General features: G+C 43.2%; 1 protein-coding gene and 1 non-coding gene across 5 annotated transcripts in view; one reads left to right on the top strand and one right to left on the bottom strand.

The window, feature by feature from the left end:
* Positions 1–3,248: 3,248 nt before the first annotated feature.
* Positions 3,249–17,240, top strand: part of NMT2 (N-myristoyltransferase 2) — a 57,143-nt gene continuing 43,151 nt past the window's right edge. For 2 of the 4 annotated variants that reach the window (XM_039877456.1, XM_039877449.1), the window contains exon 1: positions 3,249–3,450. In XM_039877456.1, the coding sequence (XP_039733390.1) occupies positions 3,341–3,450 (110 nt within the window). In that variant the 5' untranslated portion in view covers positions 3,249–3,340. The remainder of the gene's footprint in view (positions 3,451–17,240) is intronic. The other 2 variants (XM_039877447.1, XM_039877455.1) reach the window with 2 other exon arrangements.
* On the bottom strand, positions 13,408–13,526 carry LOC120614770 (5S ribosomal RNA). The gene has a single exon (XR_005656073.1). It is a non-coding gene; the product is annotated as a 5S ribosomal RNA (ribosomal RNA).

Genomic DNA, 17,240 nt, shown 5'->3' with positions numbered 1-17,240 from the left:
AGGGATGAGGATCAACACTTGCATTTTTAAATTTTTCTTTTTCCAGGGTCTATTATAATGGCTAGCACTCCTGGATACTTACTATCCTCCTCTTCTATCTGTCTAATCTTTCTATGTTTTGCTCTCAGAAAGACCTGTCATTGGGTTTAGGGCTCGCCGGAATCATCCAGGATGAGCTCATCTTGAGATCCTTAAGTTAATTACATCCGCAGAAATCCTTTTTCCAAATAAGGGCACATTCACAGGGGGACAGAACAGGGACAGAGCTTTGGGAGGTCACTATCAACTCCCTACAGATGTGGGTTATAGGACAAACATGACAAGGTTGCTGACTTTAAGATAATTGTAATGGGGTTGAAATGAGAAGGCAAACTGTTCAGAGACAATTCTCCATGGGTCACACTTATTCCTCCGTGTCTTGCAAGCGAGGCACTGAGCGTCCTTTGTTCTGGGCTATCTTTACAAAGGTAAATATTTATCAGACAGCTTTGGTAGATAGAGATGATGTTTCTCTTTGGGATGATGGGCAGGCATATTTACTTCCCATTATCAAAGATTTGCCCGCCCCCACCCCGCCCTGCACTGTTGGTGGGAATGTAAAATGGTGCAGCTGCTATGGAAAACACTATGGTGGTTCCTCGAAAAATTAAAAATAGAATTACCACACGATCCAGCAACTCCACTTTTGTGTCTATCCCCGAGAGAATTGAAAGCAGGTGTTACAAACAGATATTTGAACACCCATGTTCGTGGCAGAATTACCCACAATCACCAAGAGGTGGAAGTAACTCAAGTGTCCATTGATGGATGAATGGATGAACAAAATGGAGTATATCCATCCAGTAGAATATGATTCAGTCTTAAAAAGGAAATTCTGACGCTTGCTATAACATACATGAACTTTGAGGATATTATGCTAAGTGAAATAAGCCAGTAACAAAAGGACTAGTATTGCATGGTTCCAATTATATGAAGTACCTAGAGTGGTCCAATTCATAGAGACAGAAAATAGAATGGTGCTTGCCAGCGGCTGGGGGCAGGGGAAATAGGGAATTGTTTAATTGGTAAAGTTTCAGTTTTGTAAGATGAAAAAGCTCTGAAGATTGCTCATACAACAGTGTGAATATACTTAACACTACTGAACTATGCACTTAGAAGTGGCTAAGATGGTAAATTTTATGTTATGTGTATTTTACCACAACTTTTTTCAAAAGCAAAAGTTATAATAGCTTAAATAAAACAAGACCAATTATACAACTATGGTCTTATGTCTGTAACAACAGATGAGTGAGGCAGGATAGAAAATTCCTGAGGGCTTCTTTAAGCCCACTGGGAGCCACTCGATTGATAGTACTCTCTTCTCTCAAATAAATCTTGGGTCTATGATTCTGGAAGATGGCACTTGGTTCCTATCCCCAAACTCTGAGATTAAACCAGGGAAAGAAGCAAACATTTTCTGAAGCATAGTGAATTTCTGTACATGACCACAGGATTTAGGGTCACCTCCAGGATCTTCTGCAAACTTTATCCTCTTGCAATGAGTAACGATGACAAACATTTGTCTTATATAATACCTCAATCCAATATTGAACAGACTTCTGGCCCAACTCCTTTCCATTTTAGAGAACAGATGTCTCCTGTTTGTCATCGTTTTCCACACTTTAACTGGTTCTTGATGTCCTCATTTAATTTCTCCGGGATTATTTGTTTTCTTATCGTTTTTGGAGACATTCTTAATCAAAGCTTCTTAAAAATTCAAATAAATATGTGTCTGTTGAGTTCCCTTTGCTTTGTATTTTTTAAAATCTTTTTAGAGAAGTGTTCTGATAGGTTATAGTGACCAAACTGATGACTTGGTCAGGATGCTACTGGTTACCCAACCAGGCTGCAGTGTCCCAACTCTTCATGTTCACAGGGATGAGCTGCAGGAAACGCATTGATCTATATTTGCCATTATCCTCAAGTTTGAAGCCAGAGGCCACATATGACTTCTTTTCTGCCTCAGAAATAGTTGCAATTATGAAAGGTAGGATTGTATTTCCTTCGTGTTTTGGCCCCATTTTGCACTTCTTACAGAACCTTAGCTGGCTCCACATCAGTCGGTCAGAAAAGGCTGCTGTGGTGGACTTTGAAATCGCTCCCCAATTTTTGACTTTAGAAACGTCTATCTTCTTGCATTTTAAGGGCAGAGGCTCCCTTCTGAGGGGAAAAAAAAGCCACAAAATGCTCCTGATACCGTCTGCGAAAAAAAATTTAGTTTTTTTTTTTTTTTAACTTTCCTCATTGCGCAGTTTCTGATAGCTACCTTTCCACTGTCGTTGTAAAACCTTCCCATCGCCCGACGGCCGGACCTTGACCACCACCCATTACAGAACGGCAAAGGAAGGGCCGTTGTGTACACATGGCAACAGCAAACAGGAGACTGAACTTCACTTGTCTTTTATTGGGCAACCAACCCATGGAGCACCTCCGTTCCCTCCTAGAAAAACACCAACTTTTGTTTGGAGGTCTAGGTCATGACCTTCACTTGGAGAAGCCAGAGTGGTCTGCCTGAAACCGTCCAATCCCCCGGCATCAGCCCCAGCTTCATGGACAGCATCCCCACCTCGCCCCCGCCAAGATGGTTGTTGTGGTCGAGGCCAACCGTGGTGTCCAGCAAAAACAGGGGCGGCCCCGGAGTTTTTCTGTCAAGAGTTTTAGGGCTGCGAGCCTGGTTAGAACGGGGAGATGGGAAGGCTGGAAGCACTGTTTTGACTTTGACTTCGATTTGCTAGTGTATTGGAAATATAGCTCTATCCACACGATGAAATTGTTTTTAAGTGATCGTGGTGGGTACGGTGCGGAAGGTTCTTGGAAATCTCTGTCCTTGACACGCCTACTCCTGAGTCAAAAATCTCTGCCACGGGTAAAAGCGCTCGCTCACATGCACAGATGCAAAATCGCGTGGCCTGTGACTCAAAAATGAAGACTCGCAGGATCTGGAGTCTGCAGGTGACGGCATTCGGAGACGCGCCCGGGCTGGGGCGCGGGCTGGCGGCGGGTTGCGGGGCTCGCGCCCTGCGCCCCACAGCGGCTCGCGACCACCGCCGCCGCCGCCGCAGCCCGGCGGGTCCGCCCGGGACCCCGCCCCTCTCCGCCCCGCCTCCCGCGGCGACGCGCGGGGCAGCGGCCCCGCCCCGCCCCCGGCGCGGTGGGCGGACCCGGGCGCGGCGGGGCGGGCGCCCGGGGCGCGGGCTCCGAGGAGACGGCGGGCGGCACTAGGGGGAGCTGCTGGCGCCGCCGCCGCACCAGCCCCACGCCCGCGGCCCCCAGCGCCGCCCCCGCAGCCCGCGCCGCCGCGATGGCGGAGGACAGCGAGTCTGCGGCCAGCCAGCAGAGCCTGGAGCTGGACGACCAGGACACGTGCGGGATAGACGGGGACAATGAGGAGGAGACGGAGCACGCCCGAGGGTAGGCGCGCGGGCGCCTCGGCTCCGCTCGGACGCCGGTCCGGGGGCGCGGGCGGGGCCCGGTGGCCGCTCCGAGGGGGTCCCCGCGTGGGCGCGCGGGGCTCCGAGGCCGGAGCCCATGGTGAGGTCCGGTCGCGCGGCCGGCGGGCGGAGCGGCGCGGCGGAGCGGAGGCCTCGGGGTGGGCGGGGAGGCGCGCGGCCCCGGTGCGGGGACCGGCGACGCAGCTGTCACCTGCCGCGCGGCAGGCCAGCCCTCGCCCATCGTCGCTGCCGGCCCGGCCCGCGGGTGACTCAGTGGGACCGAAGGGAGGCGCGGCCCCCTTCCCTTTGTGACTGCGGGGTTCATGGGAAGTCGTCCTCCTCTCTCCGCTCCTTGTCATCCTCTGCTGAAGTCCCTCCAGACCCTCCCACCCCTCCCCCAGCCGCCACCGCCACCCGAAAAAATGAGGAGCTTGTCGCGGGGTGGGGGCTGGGGAGTGGTTTAGATTTGCTCCCGCTCCTGCTGGCAGGGAACTGAGGAAAGTTGTGTCTCCCGGGCCGCGGCCCCCGCCCGGCGCCCTGCCGGACAGGGGGCGCGCCGGGGGTTCCAACCTGGCCGCTCCCGGGGACGCGCAGGGTTGCCCGGGTTGGGCACGTCTGCACACCGGGTCTACAGAGCTCTCAAGAGCAGGTCCGATCCCCGGATTTAAGGTTGGTCCCGGGGGCAGCGGCCCTGCCCAGACCCTGCTTGCAGGGCCGTCATTTGATCTCCAAGGCCAAGTGCACCGTGCGTCTTCACACCCGTCCAAGGCCAAGTGCACCGTGCGTTTTCACACCCGAATGGGTTTCTCATGCCTGTACACCGGCTGGCTGCCTTTTCTCCCCGGCAGACTTGATTTGCTCTCCATTAGAGAAAAGATTGATTCTGGTGAAGGGCGGTATTGAAGTTCTCTTTTTGGGGACGGAGGTCATTTTAAATAAAGACCGGTTAGATTCAAACTATGCGCTGGCCCGGAGCACTTCATGCTGCCCGTTGCAAGTGAGATTTTGCAAACCTGAGTGACTGATGAGGAAGTGGGTCAGCTTAAAAACATGATAGGAGGCCTTAGTCACAGACGGCTTATTTATTCAGTTGATGGAGAGGATTCTTTAAATGATTGATGATTTAAAGTGTAACGCATTTGCATTCTATTTAATGTCTGCTTGACGAGTTATTTAAGAACTTTTACTGAGCTTTAGTGTGTCATAAAATATTAAAAGAGATCAAGAAAAAAAAAAGCTGACTGAATGTATCTCCCATTTGCAAGTCGCTTTTTTTTTTTTTTTTTTTGCAGTGAATACTTCAGTGGCAGCTGCAAGTACCCAGTGTTATAATTCAAGTCTAGAATGCTTTTTTAAGAAAGGAAAGGAAATTCTACAGAATTCTGAGACTGAATTCTGTTTATGCAGTTATACAGATTCGCCTATGATAGATACCTAAGTGTGGATATCTTTTTGAAACAGTGACACTACCAGAAATGGGCCTAGATGTTCAAATGTAATGGATTGCCCCCGAACTTCAGCACCCGTCCAACATCTTTCTGGAGCAATCGTGGACTTTTTCTTTCTCCCCTGTAATTTCTGTTTATTGTTCTTTGTTCTTTTGAAGGTTTGATTAGTACTTCTTTGCTTTCACAGTCAAGAATGTCTACAGTATAAAGAATTATTCATCTCTGTGCCCATTGATCCCTCCCGGTCCCCAGGAGCCTTGCTGTAGGCTGTATGAAGTTCCCAGATTTGCACCCAAAGTCACCGCCACACCCTCTACAGTTTTTAGTTTTGTATATCAATGCATTGAATATATGTTAGCATAGTTACTCAAAATTTAGGGACGCCCTATCAACTGAAATGTTTTAACCAGGAGCAGATAACATAACAGCTCCTAGTGGGAGATATTGATATGGATTTGTTATAGTTTTCTAAGATGTAAAGAGAGTAGTAAAAATCCAAGTTGCTGTGCTTGTTGAACTGCTTTTTTGGAATTGAATTTAGATATTATGTGCCAAATTGGGAAGATTAATTATATGTATTTTTTTGTTTTCATTTCGTTTTTTGGAGGGTGGTGGCTCACGTATTGATGATATGGCACAGTAAAAACCTAGATTTTTTTCTTAAGTAGCTGACATTTGTAAATGTAAAAATTTGAAAGACACCTCTTTTTACACTTGACTTCTTCATTCTCCACCAATTTAAATTAAGTGACAATGAGCCTTTGGAGGAATGAGTAGGTAAATGCTTTACCTTTTAAAGATGAATTATCATTTTGAGCCTACTAGGTATGGGTCAGTGCACGAAGCAATAATTTACAGATAGTACCCTTGTGGCCCTTAACAATTAATTTACCCCCACAATTGAATATAATCTATTTAATAGTTGTTTCAGACACATTAAAACTAGAACCTTGGATAAAAGGACAATACCAAATATAAATGTTACTGTGTATACTTTCCTTCATTTTCATAAAATTTTCTTTATGGACTAAAAAGAATATTTCATTATTGTGGATGATACCAGAAGTCCACAAATAACATATAATTTATGTTCAATTAAAAGCAATTGCTTTTATGTTTAATTAAAAGCAGTGTCTTAAGTATTACAAAATACTTGCATCTCACTTTCTTTATATCTTATTTTTCATGGGAAGTGTGCTCTTCATTTAGCTTTTTGGTCCACCCAAGTATGAAAGTAGCATACCACTATAAAAATCCCACGAAATTCCAAAAAAAACATGGGGGAAAGGAGGGATTATCCATTTTAATTAGACTATATTCAAAAGAGTGTCTTTTTATTATCTTTACATAATATGCAGCAGTTAGAACTAGACTAACAGAAGATTATCTGGAAAGACACTTTAGGCAACTTACTTTAACAAATGATTTACAATAAGGGAAGTAAGTAGGTCTTTGTAAAGAGTACAGAGAAATGGCAAGTATGAAGCAGATTAAAAGTTCTAAAGTAATTTTGTTTATACTGTTACTTTCTTACGAAGAATCTTTACATAGATAAAAATTAACTTCAACTATCTTCTTGTCTTTGCCCCATGGATAGGCATCTTATCTATTTGTGAAACATAGTGGACCAAGGTCATTATCTCTTATTCAGCCTACCCTCCCACATTAAGCATAGCTGTTGCCCAGTGTTGGAAACAGGGTCACAAAGTTGGCCCCAAATAAAAATTACCATTTAAGTTGGCAACAAAGTTAAATCTCTCCTTGCTTTATCAACACTGACTTTCAGAATGCATATTTCCTGGACAAGTTGATGTTTTTCATCTCCTTTCCATGCAGGGAGCTTTTTCCTCAATATTCGCTATAATGGAATGGGAGGCAGCTGCCAAGAATATTTATTATAGAGAGAATAAAATAAACATATATGAATTTGCCTTTGTTGGCAGATAAAGAACTAAATTATTCCCTGGGGTAGATAGAAAATAGTTTATTGTTTGAGCATTATTCCCAGGCCTTTTAAATATATTTTTCCCCTTAGAAATATTAAAGAGCTGGTATTTAACAAAGATTAAAACTTTAGAATTCTTTGAACAAAGAACATAACCTCTCTTCTCCCACCCCCAAGTTAGGAAAACACAATTGAAGTTATTCTCTGTGCAGAATGTTGTTACTTCTGACTTTATCTTTGTCTTGTTGAGATTGGCTCTGGGAACTTCTCCTTAGTCAACTGTGTAGAATCAGTGGAAAGATGCATAAAATAACTACAACTCAATAAATTTTGGGGGGGATGGAAAATTTAAGAGCTCATTCAAAGCTGCCCTTTCTGAAATATGAGGTTATCAACTGTCTGAATCAAAACAGAGAGGTATGTTGAAAACCTCTTCCTAAGGAAACTCTTCAGCTTAAGAAATATAATTCGAAATTATCAAATGTCTGCTCAGAATTGTATCTGAAATGGTAATACCATCCTGAGGCCCAGAAAAAAGCTTTTCCAGAGTTTAGCTAAACTATAGAAGATTTCTAGGTTTAGGATAAGTACTATGTGATCTTGAGTTGTTTATTAACACAAAATACACAGTATATATAGAGAAGTTAGTCACTTGCTTAACTCAGAGATTGGAGCCAAATTCTGTACCAAGTTTAAGAAAGAGGTCAGTTAATTGGTTTGTTGTTATTCCACCTGAAAATGTGTTAATGACTTTTACCCATTATAAAAGTAAAATATGCTTATTAAAAATTCAAGCAATAAAGTATATGTAGAATGAAAGCCCCCAGTCAGCTTATTTCCTAGAGATACCACTACTGACAATTTAATCAACTCACATTTTAATATATGGATAAAGTGTACAATTAAATAGGACCATACTTTATGTGGATTCATTTGTTACTTTGTATTTTTCACTATTAGTATGGTCTGCTGGAACTTTCTACAATGATGGAAATGTTCAATCTAATAACTAAGGAACTGTATTTTAAATTTTATTTAATTTAAATAGCTCAATGTGAGTAGTGGCTATCATCTTGGCAGCTCACATCACATCCTGCCTTTGAATTTTATCAGCTTTTGTGGTACTCAGAATGTTTCTTTGTTCTTTTCTTGCCTTTTGCAGAATATGTTGTTTCCAAAATTCGCACGCGCGCGCGCGCGCGCGTGTGTGTGTGTGTGTGGTTTAGAAGCTGTATAGCCTATTTTTCTTCTCCTGGGAATTATCTTTAAATTTGGAACAAGCATGATTTATCTGTATTTCTCTATCGATGTCAGAAATCACCATTATCCAAAATATTCTACTACCAAATAAGACAAAATGCGTAGGATGTTTTGACTTCCCTTTCCTTTCCTAGGTTTTGTTGAAATACTCTGGAATTTTAATTAAATGCGGTTTCTTTTATTGTATGTGACTTTTGTATCCGTTAAAGCTTTTTTCTTAACGATTACGTTATACTCACATCCATAGTATCAAAAACATCCTAGACTTTCCTGAGAGCTTTGCTATTTTCGTTGCTGACCACTATTCCATGTAAACCTCACCTTCCTTTTTCCTTGAGTACTTTCTCGTTTAATTTTTTTCATGAGTGTGTAGATGACGTATTTTCTGAATTCCTGTACGTCTCGAGATGCTTTTCTTTTGCCCTCGTGTGTATATCTGTCTGGCGTGCGTGTAATTCTATGCTAACAGTCATTTTCTTCATTCTCCACAAACGTCGTTATATTATCTTCTGGCATTTAGTGGCACAGATGTTGTTTCTCTGCCAATCTGCTTCTCTTCCTCACGTAGGAAGCCTTATTCTTTCTTTTTGTTTCGACTTGTTTTTAGTCTAGAAGCTTCTAGGATTTTCTCTCTATTTTTCTATAACCCCCAAATTTCCACATCCTTTTGCCTTCTAGGATCACTCTTTTTTTATATATTTAAGCAAAACAGCTTGAGCTCATTCATATTGGTGGGGATTTTGGGGGACTGAGGTTTTCGTGGTCCTCCAGCTTGTCCATGTTGCCACCAGCTCCCCCATCACTAGCTGCTAATTCTTTGGGCTCCTTTAGCATTTCTCCTTAGATACTTGACCCTGGGCGGAATACACTTAGCTCTCTTTCATGCCTCCTACCCCCCACCAAGATCTGCCAATAGAAGCCCGTTGTACACACCATTTACAGAAAGTTTTGTGACGGATGAGGGAGGGCTAACGTCAGACATTATTTTTCACCAGAGGGATTTATTACTGCCCATGCCCCTCTGTAGCCCATCACTTCCTGCAGTGTTCTCGGCCATCCTCTGCCCCTCTGAGAATGGTCTCTCAATCGTCCCAAATTCAAGGTCCAGCTTCGCTGCCCTTTCTTTCATGAAGCCTTCCGGGGCCATTATGAGCAAAGGCCCTACAGCCCGTAATGAGTGTACCCTTCATGTGGTGGCCTTTCCACCAGTCACACACACCCCCGTCGCCCCAGTCATCTTCTCAGGCAGACCCTCATTTTACTATGAAAGAAGCTGGTGCTCACAGAGATAAGTGACTTGTCCAGGATTACGTGGCTGGTAAGTGGAGAACAAGGTGTTTTGTGTCCGTTGTTTAATGTATGTGTGTAGCATCATCTACAAACTAGCTCAAATAAAGGAAGGTTTTATTTTAAACATATAGTAGGTTATCTCAAATGACGTATGGCAGAACTGTATGGGAATTGGGGAGCAGCAGTTCAGGAATTCAGGGTCTACCTATCTCTCTAGTCGTCCTCCCTTCCTCCCTCTGTCAATCAACTACTAACTTCCTGAAGACACTGTTTCTTGGTTCAGATTCTGCAGAAAGGATCTCGTTGGTTTTTGGCCAGCAGGTCCAGTCAGTGGTGACAGAGAGTGGGAAGCTGGAGGCATATGGTACAAGGTCACTCAGGGCCACCTCCGTAGTGAGGTCTGTGGTCAGAGGCAGTTTTGGGAGGAGATGCAGACAAGCCTGGCGCTCAGAACACGTGTGCAGAACGTGAGCATGCGTCTCCCTGTCTACACGCTCCATCCCCGGTCCTTTCTCGGCACATTGCACACACATCAATAGCTTAATAGAGATTTGTCGAAGGCAGTCCAGGGGGTCTTGGTCCCTACCAACGAATTAATTTCTAATTTAAAAAATTTCTCCCAATGCGCGTTAGGACTATGCGAAGGATTTTCTTTTTCTAATTCTAATTGAAAGGACGGAGACGATAGAGTTTTTAGTCGTGTGTGTTCTGTGCTATATAGGACCCAGAATGGTAAACTAATAGCTAATTTTTTGAACTCCTGGTATGTTCTTCCTACTTTGTATATACTTTTTTTATTTCTTCCATCTCGAATCACTACGACAGATGAGGAGACTGAGGAAATAGCTTGCTGCATCTCAGATTCAGACTTAGGGTCAGGCCTCTCGCTGTCTGACTGTCAACTCCTGCCTTTGCAGTAAACTACCTGGTCCCATTGACCATAACTTAATAAAATACAAAGTGATTTGTCCGATAACATTTCAAGCTCATCTTCCCATCAGCCATAAATTACCAACTTGAGTGCCTCAGGAGCCAAAATTCACCAGTGTAATGGGCACACTGAATGTCGGGGAATTTAAAAATCAGTCAATACATGTCTCCTCCCCTCTGGCCATCACCAGGTGGTCTTCTGTATTAGTGAGTTTGTTTTTGATTAGTTTGTGAAATCAAACTAGATTCTGCATATAAGCGAAATTATATGGTATTTATCTTTCTCTGTCTGACTTATTTTACTCAGCATGATAACCTCTACATCCATCCATGTCATTGCGAATGGTAGGATTTCATTTTTTTTTTAATGGCTGAGTAATATTTCATTGTCTATATAAACCATAACTTCTTTATCCAGTTGTCTGTTGATAGGCATTTAGGTAGTTTCCATATCTTGGCTATTGTGAGTAGCACTGCCATGAACATAGGGGTGCATAGATCTTTACAAATTATTGTTTTGGTTTTCTTTGGATATATACCCAGAAGTGCAATTACTGAGTCAAAAGGTATATCTATTTTTAATTTTTTGAGGAACGTCCAGACTGTTTTCCATAGTGGCTGCACCAATTTGCAATCCCGCCAACAGTGTATGAGGGTTCCCTTTTCTCCACATCCTTGCCAACACTTGTTCTTTGATTTATTGATGATAGCCGTTCTGACAGGTGTGTGGTGAAAGCTCATTGTGGTTTTAATTTGCATTTCTCTGGTGATTAGTGACCTTGAGCATCTTTTCATATGTCTATTGGCCATCTGTATTTCCTCGCTGGAGAAGTATCTCTTCAAGTTTTCTGCCTATTTTTTAATTGGATTGTTTGTTTTCATTGTTGTTGAGTTGTATTAATTTTTTATATATATTTTGGATATTAACCCCTTATCAGATGTATCATAAGCGAATATCTTCTCCCATTCAGTCAGTTGTCTTTTCGTTTTATTGATGGTTTCCTTTGCCGTGCAAAAACTTTTTAGTTCGATGTGGTCCCATTTCTTTATTTTTTTCATTTACTTCCCTTGCCCGAAGAGATAATGTCTGAAAAGAAATTACTCGTAGCAGTATCAGAGAGATCACTGTCTACTTTTAATGATAACATCAACATAGTTTGCAGTGAACGCTCTTTTCTTTTCTGCTTCTGTCACGGCTGTCTCATCCCCTTTCTGCCCCAATGTGGTCTCACACATGTTCAGATCCTCTCCCTGGGGGCCCCACCCTCCAACACGGGACTGGCCAGGCCTCCACAGAGTCAGCTTCCTGTAAGAAGCAAAGCGGGCCGGGGAATGTGGTACTGAGCGCCTCTGGATGACAGTGCTGCTGGAGAATTCACTGCCGCATGCAGGTACCCAGCCTGCTCAGCACTTGAGACAGGTAGTGCTTTTGTGTGTGCTTTGAGTCCCTGTGAGTTGGTGGCCTGTCATGATCTCCCAGCCACAGGAGAAAATCCAGTGCACAGGTCACTTCGTGGAGATCCCAAACTGACTTGGGATTTTAACTTTATAGTTTCCGTTTCGTTAGCACATTGTGCTGCTGATACTGGCTTAGTAAACACACACACACACACGTGAAATATGGGCTCGTTTATTCTCGTGGCCGTGTTCACTCTGTGTTCAAGTTCATGCAGTACTTTGCCAGAGAAAGATGACGACTCAGTTAATAAGATAATTTCCCATAGTTTCTTCACTTGGTTTTTTGGGGGTTGGGGGGACGAGTACTGGTTCTTCACTACCCTTTGGGTATTTATGAACGTTTTAAAGAAACCAAAGAGAGAACAGTGAAAGCAGAGTTTTGTTTTTCCAAATGATATTTTTTTAAAAAAATTCTTTTTGCAAAAACATATCATGTTTAATTAGAATATTAGACATATCATCAAGCAAAAAGACAATGCCGTGGTATATTCATATATACATTTTTCTATTTATATATGTTTACAAAAATGCAAATATACCATTCCTGTTGTCCTGAAAATTCCTATTTGTCACTTGGTATGCCACGAACATCTTCCCAGGACATTGCATGGCCCTCTCCTGGTCCTGGGAGATGGCTGGCTAGTCCATCTTATGGTTTTACGGAGCGTACCATCATTTAGTTAGGCCACTATTGTTGGGTCCCTTCTTCCAAAGCAACACCATTTTTTTCTGGCACGTGGAGCGTCTTCCTTCTTCCCACTGGCTGGAGTGTACGTACCTGGGAAGTCGCCTTGGACCAGGTGAGCCCAGCACCTGCCACGGGACGGCCGAAAGCAAGGTGGAGGGAGCCTGGCCCCGCCTTCTGGCAGAACCTCCCTCAGTGAAGCTGAGACTTTTCTATAAAAGAATTAAAATTTAGCTCCCGCGTCAGATGCTGTTGTTATTTTGGGGCACTACCCCGCACAGCCTGGCCAGGATGCTAACTAACATTACATCTTTATTAGCTTTAGCTTTGTAGCCCCCTTAATTTTTTAATTATGCGATAGTTTGAATAGATAGTATACGCATATGGTACAGAATTCAAAAGGCACGAAAGGGCCTGCAGTGGAAAGTAAGTCTCGTTCTCCCGCACCGAGTTTCCCTCCCGTAAGCAGCTGTTCTTGCCCCATCCTTCTGGTGCTCTCTGCACGCCCAAGGCCACGTGTGCGTGCGTGCGTGTGTGTGGGGGCACCCTTATGCTTACAGATGCGTTCAGTGCCCCCATGGTAGCATGCTGCACCATTGCTGCTCCTTGGTTTTTTTAAGAGTATATCTTGGAACTCGTTCTGTGTACGGAACCATGTAGACCAGCCTAATTTTTTAAGAGGCTGTATGTTTTATCATTGAACGGATGTACCATTATTTATTTAATCCGTCTCCTGTTAATAGATCATGAGGTTGTTTCTAATCTTTTTTAAAAATTTTTTTATTTTATTTTTATTATTTTTTTATTTAGGCGAAGCAGCCCTTGGTTGACCTCACAGATTGCAAGGAACTTGTCAGCTTACAATACCTTATTATTATTATTATTATTATTATTATTATTATTATTATTTTAAATTTTTTATGCCTACAGCACCGGGTCTTCCTAGGTGGTCTCCCATCCAAGTACTAACCAGGCCCGACCCTGCTTAGCTTCCGAGATCAGACGAGATCGGGCTTGTTCAGGGTGGTATGGCCGTAGACGGTTGTTTCTAATCTTAATGGTGCTGAAATTAATATCCTTGAATGCATGTCACTTCTCGAGAATATTTCTCAATATTTTAAAATCTTTTTGGGCTGGCAAATTTTAGGGAGCCAATGTGGTGTTTTGAAATGAGTTTTATGCCAGGATTCACTAACCCCTCAGTTCGACTTCAGAATAGTCCCTTCACCTCTCTGGGCATGTGTCTCTTCATTGGGGAATTGAAGAATTTGGCTCTCAACGTCATATGATTTCACAAGTACATATTTTGTCCTGGGCCCGAGTCCTTATTCTCAGGGTTAACAGGAGCTGGGAATAATTGGGGTGAATGGTCAGTAGACAGGTGCGTGAATGGACCACACACCTTGTGTCTCAGACATCATCGAGTCTCAGTGCTTTCCTTGGATTACTCTTCTGCCGTCACAGCCCAAGGGGAAGGGGAAGAGGTAAATGTCGGCACAAGAGAGACCCCAGTCCTACCTCCTCTCCTGGCTTGTCCCAGCTTCACGCTGCCCCTTGTAGGCACCATCAGCTTTTCCTTTTCTTTTAGACTGTTTCTCTGGGCTCTGGGGTGTTCCTGTCCTTTTCTCTTTCCTCCACCATCCCAAAGCAGACTGTGACCTCTAGCTCCCTTCTGGATTTGGGAGGGCACATCCTTTTGTGCGTGAGAATTCCAGGTTCACCTTTTCGATCCTTGGTGGAGAGTGCTCTCTGCCTAGCCTCACCTTGGCCAGTGACCCTTGACTTTGTCCATTGAAATCCTGTTTTCTCTCCCGCTTCTGGCCTCTGCTCTTGGTCACATGTCATAGACTCACCTCTCAGCCCTTCTACTCGAGATATCGCGGATGAGCCACGTTTCCCTGGAGTCCCTCAGCCCGCCTACCCCGTGCCTCTGTTACCCTACTGCTGTGGGTGATGCTCCTCATTGCAGATTCACCTGCCTAAGATGGCAGTTTCCCCTCCACACCGTGCATGGCTAACTCTTTACTTCTTCACAAGATTTTTCTGGGTGAAAAAAAAAAGCATAATTTTTTTTTTTTGCCACACTCCGTAACTACGAAGATTTTTGTCTCAATACGAATCAAATAGCTGAACAATTTGTATTTAATCTTTCAATTATATGTAATGACCTTAAATAGTTTCATGAATTGACTAGGTCTGTGATCAGCATTGGGATATAGAAAAGAGGAAGGAAGAAATGAAAGTTAGATATGCAAGGGGAATTTAGAAATAGGAATAGAATTGGAAAAGCACATCAAATTGTTAACTTTGCTGACACGTGTTAATATTATTAAATATAACAGTGTTACTATAACATTGAAAGGAATCTCCGCCAGAAAAAAAGATTTTTTTGTAACTTATTCTCTTCCTTTAATAAACTGTGAAAGGGCCAGAAATGAGAAAAGTTAGGTAAGTAGGAGCTAGTATATCAGCTATTCTAATATCAGAAAAACATCTGTGAGCATGCGTGATTAAAGGCTGTAGGAAATAGGGTAATTTTTCACTAATTTGGACCATCATGAAGTATGTTCATTATTTCATGTTTAGGAACAGTTTTACCTAAGAGGCAAAGAAATAAGCCTTTAAGAAATCTGTTTATCGAATAGCTGAACAATTTGTATTTAATTTTTTAATTATGTATAATGATCTTAAATATTTTAAATATTTTCTCCTTTACCCTGATCTTGAACAACCTGCAAAGACAGGTCTCACTTCACAAACTAAACTTCACACTAGACTAGCTTCTGGTCAATGAGTCTTGATAAAACTTTATTATGAACATGAACTCTTAATAGAATTGGTGTTTTTATGGGAAAGAGACACCAAATTTGTTTTTTGATCATGGAATAATCGTGGAAAGAGAAGGCTAATGAGAAAGAACTTATTTCCCCACATTTAGATTATGGTTAGAATGGAAAGAACTAGAAACTTGGAAACAACCCTATGTCTAAGAGGGGACTTGGTTAACGGAGTGCAGACCAGAAGCCGGACCAAGGGAGCCAGCCAGATTCTGCACCAGCCACTGGTGGAATCCAGGGCTCCTTGTTCAGCCCCTGCCCAGTGCCAGCTGCTCAGTATCCCATGTAGATATTGAAATTGTTTGCCGGTCCCACCGTGACCTCTGCCTAACACTGCAGCCTCAGTAACTGCAGCCACCTGCCTCCTTGGCTCACCTTTACAATGATAAAAGGTCATTATCAGGCTCTGCCCCTCACTGGCCGTAAACTTGAGGGCAGCTTTGAGCTCTGAGTCTTCTGAGTGCTTTTGACCAGAGGTGATGTGACTTTGAAGAACCTCTGGCAGATGTTTCTACATCACACCCAAGAGGAGAAGGGGTGTGCTGAGAAAGGGATGAAGCTACCCAACTGAGGAGGTAGCTGAATCTTGCTTTCGGTCAGAGCATCCTGAAGCCAGATGATGGCGGCTGGAAGACTAGCTTCCTGCTCTGGGTTGTACATTACTCTTGGGGAGAAGAAGGCTGAAGTCATTACTGGAATTGCATAGATGAGCCACTGACAAAAACACACTCACTCGTGTGACTTCTTCAAGAACTCGAACTGCAGGTAGAATCCGTTATTGAGCTGAGTGGCCATGTGATCGCCTTGTGTCAGATGGATGCCCCTGATCCAGCATGAGGACAGTCTCATGGCTGGTACACGGGAGAATGTGACTGCCTGGGCTGACTTCCCACCGCGATGGGTGTGCGTTCTCTCTCATCAGCAGCGAGGCACCATGGTTCACCTTGGGCCACCTCTGCTGTTTTTCATAAACTGCACCAAAACCTCCTCATATGTTTTCTCCCCTGTAGTTCCTTTCCCTATAGTAATGTGATTTAGTTTCCCAAACACAGATACACACACACAGTACTAAAGATCTGCTATAATTCGATAAAAGATAACTAGGATACTGAAAAGCATTTCAAAGATCCTGCACTGCTGGTGGGACTGCAGATTGGTACAACCACTATGGAAAACAGTATGGATCTTCCTCAGAAAACTAAGAATTGATCTGCCATATGATCCGGTGATCCCTCTACTAGGTATTTACTTCAAAGACTTGAAAACCCATATCCAAAAAGATATTTGCACACCGATGTTCATAGCAGCATTATTCACAGTGGCCTGGACACGGAAGCAACCGAAGTGTCCTACGATAGATGATTGGCTAAAGAAGCTGTGGTACTTATATACAATGGAATATTACTCAGCCATAAGAAGAGATGAAATACTGCCATTTGCAACGACATGGATGGACCTCGAGATAATCATGCTAAGCGAAATAAGCCAGACAGAAAAAGTTGAAAGTCACATGATATCACTTATATGTGGGATATAAACCTGAAAGCAACAAATGAGCAGGACAAACAAACAGACTCATGGACATGGACTATAGACTAGTGGTTACCAGAGAGAGGGGGGTGGGAGGAGCAGGGAAGGTGGGCAGGTAAAGGGGGGTCAAAATATGGGGTTTAGGGGGAGGGTGAAGTGGGTAAAGAGGATCAAATATATGGTAGCTGAAGGAAAGTGGACTTTGGGTGGTGAACACACAATAGAATATACAGATGTCAAATTGTAATGTACACCTGAAAATTATATAATCGTATTAACCAGTTTTACCCCAAAAAACTTAATGAAAAAAAATTAAAAAATAAACAACAACAAATATCCTGATAAGCAGTTCACAAAGGGGGACCTAAAAATTACCAGTAAGTGTCT

The sequence above is a fragment of the Pteropus medius genome, unplaced genomic scaffold (genome assembly GCF_902729225.1).
Source record: "Pteropus medius unplaced genomic scaffold, Ma_sr-lr_union100, whole genome shotgun sequence".
Lineage (NCBI taxonomy): Eukaryota > Metazoa > Chordata > Mammalia > Chiroptera > Pteropodidae > Pteropus > Pteropus medius.
The sequence above is the reverse complement of the archived record's forward strand: the minus strand, read 5'-3'. Positions and strand labels throughout refer to the sequence as shown.